Below are 6,000 nucleotides of genomic sequence, written 5' to 3' on the forward strand. Positions count from 1 at the left end.
AGTGATGTTCCTCATCACAGAGGCTCTCTAGGAGAAACATTAGCTTAACCAGGTCACTGCCATCACCTTGCATGTGGCAATCCCATGTCTCCTGTGCTGCCAATTGAATATGCCCAGCTCACTTAAACTAGTGTCACTCTAAATAGAGAGCATAGAGGGTCATCAGGATCTGTGATTCATCACAACCCTGTCTCTCTGAACAGATGCAAAAATTAATACAGCAAAAAGAATATGCAAAACAAGTACAGGAATACAACATGAAGACACTGTCTGTTCTGTCCAAACCACAAACAGCAAAAACTGAAAATAAATCAGCCATTCCTCGGCAGAAGGTAAGAAATTCTCATCAAGACATTTATTTTTTTCAATCCAAATTAAAAGGAAGCTTTTGTTACTTTTTTTAAAACAATATTTATTTTTCAGTTATAGTTGAACACAATACCTTCATTTTATTTAATCGAACCCAGGGCCTTGCACGTGCAAGTCAAGTGCTCTACCACTGAGCCACAACCCCAGCCCATGTAATTTGGCGCACAAGATGCATTTTAGCAGCTGCCATTCCTGCAACTGCCCATCATCTGTAGATATTGATGTGATAGCAATAAAGTCTATGCATGTGTACACACGCGCGCACGCACACACACACACAAATGTGTATGCACTCACACTCAGTGCTGTAAAGTTAACCTTTTTATTTTCCTAAAGTTCATTGTCTCCACATCTTTCCTTCCAAGTATAGTATTTGAAGTTTGTCACACATAAAAATTAATAAGGTGATTTCTTAGAAGAAACTTGGAATCCTAATTGTTAGTTTCATTCTCTATTATTAAAATAAGCTCCAAAGGAATTAGTGTCTCTTAATTCTCATGTGTCAAAGAAAAATCCTTCATTGTTTTTTTCACGTTCATTTTCCTACACTCTTCTATATGGATTGTAATATACAGGTTCCTCTAAGGAGAAAAAATGATTTCAAGAAATACAGAATGTTCTCCCTCTCAGATGTCATCCAACCAGGAATCGTGGTTTGAGTAAATTGTGCTGTGGAGTCACAGAGCTCCCCAGGACAGGTCTGTACCTCAGTTGATGGGCCCCTTCCCAGGAAGGACAGGCACCCTTTGCAAGAGAGCCAAGTGATCTTGTGCAGCCTCCAGGAATGTGGACTTCCTGTTCTCTTTCACAGACCAGGGTATTTTCTATTTTTGCCTTCTTCCTCAGACCTTGAAGACCTCAGTCCTCTCGACTGAGTTTCCATGGTGCCACTTCTTTTTTCTCCAATCTGTCATATTTTCATGAAGAGCTTCAAGGCAACAAATCTATAATTAGAAATTCCTGTATATTTCACCCACATACATGAGAAGTATGAACTTTTTTCTGTGTTTTAGAATGTTTTCCCCCCTCATAGGACCTATTCTTTCACATTTCAGCATGAACTCTAATTAAAATACAAAAGTGATACAAAGTCAGATTTACAAATCATATTTAGTAGTCTCATTTTTATCATAACACTGGTCAGAACTGACAGCACTGAAAAAAAAGACTGCATTTTTCCCAGCATCTAGATTTCTATAGATATAGTAAAGAAAAAAAAATCATTCTCTAATGCTTTTCAGAGTTCTAAGAATCTAGGAATAAGAATAATGGGTCTAACAAAGGAGGCTCAGTTTTACATCAGCTATAGTGATATCTTTAGTCTCAAGCTATAACTAGTCCTCCTTAGGTACAAAATTCTGATAATATATCCCTACCAGAAGCTAGATTTTAATAAGATTGCCAGAGACTAAGTAGATCCAACACATGAGAGACCTATTTTCAAACCCTTGACACTCAGTTTTGTGAAGAAAACTTCCAGAAGACACAATAGCTGTATGCATCATTATCCAACTTTTCCCCCACACTATAATGTTTTATTGATTGATTCATTGATTCTAATTTGTTATATATGACAGCAGAATGCATTTCAATTCATAGTACACAACAGAGTACAATTTTTCATGTTTCTGGTTGTACACAAAGTAGAGTCATACCATGCACGACTTCATACAGTACTAGAGAAAGCAATCAAGAAATGCATCTGGAAAAATAAGAGATCCAGAATAGCCAAAGCAATCCTTAGCAAGAAGAGTGAAGCAGGTGGCATCACTATACCAGATCTTAAACTATACTACAGAGCAATAGTAACAAAAACAGCATGGTATCGGCACCAAAAGAGACTTATAGACCAATGGTGCAGAATACAGGACACAGAAACAAACCCACATAAATACATTTATCTCATACTAGACAAAAGGCGCCAAAAACATATATTGGAAAAAAAGATAGCCTCTTCAACAAATGGGAGAACTGGAAATCCATATGCAACAAAATGAAATTAAACCCCTATCTCTCACCTGCCGTAGTCTGGCTGGGCAAAATAACGGGGGGGGGGGGGGGGGGGCGCAGGGAGAATGACAAGGAACTTGTGAAGGTTGATACAGCAGGAGCTGCTTTATTACGGGACAGAGAAGTATATATACCCAACTAATTACACACAGCTTAACTTAATTAACATAAACTAGATACAGCAGTCAACCAATAAGGAATTCTCATCATCTTAATGATTACACATAGCTTAACTTAATTAACATAAACTAGATACAGCAGTCAGTCATTAAGGAATCTCCACATCTCAAGGGCTCCCTGGCGTTACTTCACAAACCACTCCCTCTGGCAAAGTGCCAGGCGCCATCTTGACTTGTCTGTGACCCTCAACACTCACCATGCACAAAACTCAAAGTGTAAAGTGGATCAAGGACCTAGGAATTAGAATAGAGACCCTGCACCTAATAGAAGAAAAAGTAGGCCCAAATCTCTATCGTGTCAGATTAGGCCCTGACTTCCTTAACTCATAGCTTAAGAAATAAAATCAAGAATCAATAAATGGGATGGATTCAAACTAAAAAAGCTTCTTCTCAGCAAAAGAAACAATCAGTGAGGTGAATAGAGAGCCTACATTTGGGGAATCAATATCCTAGAGATTAGTGTTCTATCTGACTTGCATGAGGCAAAAAAATGATTTTTTTTGCCACATGCAAATCAGAACACTAATCTCTAGGATATATAAAGAACTCAAAAATCTTTAACACCAAAAAATCCAATCAATAAATGGGCTAAGGAAATGAACAGACACTTCATAAAAGAAGAGATACACCTGATCAACAAATACATGAAAAAATGGTCAACATCTCTAGCAATTAGAGAAATGCAAATCAAAACTACTCTTAAGATTTCATGTCACTCCAGTCAGAATGGCAGCTGTTACAAACAATAATAAGTGTTGGTGAGGATGTGGGGAAAAAGGCACACTCATACATTGTTGGTGGGACTGCAAACTGGTGCAACCAACCTGGAAAGCAGTATGGAGATTCCTTGAAAAACTTGGAATAGAACCACCACTTGACCCAGCTATCCCACTCCTCGGTTTATGCCCATACCATAATGATTTGTGGCTAATTTATTTTGTTTAAACTGGGTGTTTAAACTTGCCTTGTTTGTGTTTTCCATTTGATTTCGATTTCCACCCATATTGTGGCAATCATCTCTACTTATGTTATAAATAAACATTTCATAAAACTGCCTTCAATTTAAGAAATCTAGGACTTATTTATTTCTCATTTTAAGTAAAATTTTATCTTTATGCTTTTAGGCTTTGGAATATGCTAAGACCATCCCCAAACCCAAATCATCAAATCTGACTGATCAATCATCAAAGGAAAGCAAAAATCCAACATATGAGCGAAGAAAAGAAAGTTTACCTGAAATTTCACTGCTGGAAATACTGCAGAGTAGACACGAAAGGGAAAAACAGGCTGTGGCTGCTTTCAAAGTCCTTCACATTGTATAGACAACATTTGGTAGAAGCCAAAAACAATCGGAGAAAAGATGTGAAGGAGAGAAACTCTAACTTAATTGTAACAGAAATTGAGCACAGTAACCTAACACGTACCTGCAGTCCATATCTGCTTTATACAGATTTAGTAGGGCCCCAGTCAGATTATGGTGCCATGTTTTAATTATTTATTTTCAAATCAATTAGAATTTGGACTGATAAATAGAAAATAAAGCTTTTGGTTTACATTGGATCTTTTGATTTTGTAAACTACACCTGCTCTTACTTAGAATAATGAAAACCTTGTTGTTACCCAGAAATAAATACATCCATTTGTGTATCTCTTACCTACCTGATAGGAAAAGCATAAACACTTCAATTTCTCCTAAAATGAACTCAATTGGACCAATCACTAGTAAATTTTGAGGTAACATTTCAAAAATATTACTCAAATCTCCAAGTTTAGCAAAGGAGAGCATATAAAATTGAAAAAAATAAAATGAGGGTACATCTGGATGTGCCTACTAAAATAGAACAAATTCAATGTCATTCTAACAGAGCATCAAGATATTAGTTACAAATCCTCCACTGAATCCAGAAATGCCAATTCAGACACACTTTGTCAAAGCCACTTGCTCCGAGTACATAAATTTGATGGACATCTTGCCATCAAAAATATCTTAAAATATTATCAAATGTATATTTTCACATAGTTAATAATATTAGATAAGACAAAAGCATTCCATAGTTTACTACTGAATATAAATATGAATAAATATTTTAACTTATTTTATCTTTGGAAGCATTATAAAAATTCCCAGTCTTAGTTAATAGCAGTTTTAATTTTTTTTTTTTTTAAGAGAGAGTGAGAGAGGAGAGAGAGAGATAGAGAGAATTTTTAACATTTATTTTTTAGTTCTCGGCAGACACAACATCTTTGTTGGTATGTGGTACTGAGGATCGAACCCGGGCCGCACGCATGCCAGGCGAGCGCGCCACCGCTTGAGCCACATCCCCAGCCCAGCAGTTTTAATTTTTTACCTTCTTTTTCATATTAGATGGGCATTGCATATTCATAAATGGATAATTTTAACACAAATTTAGGTCAAACATCTTTACATAAGAACTGGCTTTGGAAATTCACTTCCTTGTTGTATTCAATATATATATATATATATAAATCATGATGTGTCTATATGTAACTTTTTCTTCAGACTGGAAGCAGTTAGAGTTGAGAGTCTGTAATGATAACAAGTATATAAAGAGAAAATTCATGAGTCATCTTTCAGTGGTATTTGGAAAATATCAACATATATGAGGAATTAGTTCAGGAAAATCATAGCCCAAACTTCTGCTAAGATTTATTTGTAAAGAGGCCCCTTCAAGGTACATGGTGAAGACTAGAAACATTTTTTTCCTAAATGGCTTTAAATTTAAACTTACTTTGGAAGATAAAAGGATGCATATAGAGACAGTTTCCTATTTTCATAATTGAAGGGACAGGGTAAGATTTTTAAATATTTCATTATCTATTCAAATAACTTGAAAGAACCTGGATCCTGAAAAGAGTCTGTCTTGTTCAACTGCCACTTTTTCAGAAGAGGAAATGTGGAGATCAGAAAAGGTTCAGCACCTCTGAAATCCATCAGTCATAATGAAGGTATTAAGAGAGTAGCCAGGTCTCAATGCCCTGTCTTACAGCACCACAAATGGCGCTGTTTGACTGTTCATCTGTGGAAAGATGTTCTTGTTTCTCTGTGTGGTCAAGGAGCATGGAGTTGGTATGAATTTCAGTTTGGGGTCTGAATTTCCATTGAGTTCAGTTGTTGAACTATTCATTACTGTGTATCTGATTATTTTTATAATTTTTTTTAGTTGTAGATGAACACAATACCCTTTTTCTATTTATTTTTTTATGTGGTGCTGAGGATTGCCTCACAAGTACTAAGCAAGTGCTCTACTACGGAGCCACAACCCCAAATCCCAATAATTTTTTAATATGTACAGTCTGGCAGTTTCCTTACCACATTGATAAAGTTATAACAGACATAAAGAGCAACTCACATTTGGGTGTTGACCAGTAAGAGAGACACTGTTTCATTTTCTTTCTAAAACTTTTCAAAAATTGCCCATCA

The 6,000-nt window shown here is 36.1% G+C and overlaps 1 protein-coding gene across 6 annotated transcripts in view; it reads left to right on the plus strand.

Annotated features, from left to right (window-relative positions):
- The window catches only part of Jhy (junctional cadherin complex regulator), a 65,646-nt gene extending 61,611 nt beyond the window's left edge, over nucleotides 1-4,035 (plus strand). For 4 of the 6 annotated variants that reach the window (XM_026402687.2, XM_026402693.2, XM_026402688.2 and 1 more), the window contains 2 exons: nucleotides 204-332; nucleotides 3,683-4,035. In XM_026402687.2, coding sequence (XP_026258472.2) covers nucleotides 204-332; nucleotides 3,683-3,880 — 327 coding nt within the window. In that variant the 3' untranslated portion in view covers nucleotides 3,881-4,035. Of the gene's footprint in view, nucleotides 1-203; nucleotides 333-944; nucleotides 1,068-3,682 lie in introns of all 6 variants that reach the window. The other 2 variants (XM_026402690.2, XM_026402692.2) reach the window with 2 other exon arrangements.
- The last annotated feature ends 1,965 nt before the right edge of the window (nucleotides 4,036-6,000 follow it).

This window comes from Urocitellus parryii, chromosome 4, assembly GCF_045843805.1.
Source record: "Urocitellus parryii isolate mUroPar1 chromosome 4, mUroPar1.hap1, whole genome shotgun sequence".
In the NCBI taxonomy this organism is placed as follows: domain Eukaryota; kingdom Metazoa; phylum Chordata; class Mammalia; order Rodentia; family Sciuridae; genus Urocitellus; species Urocitellus parryii.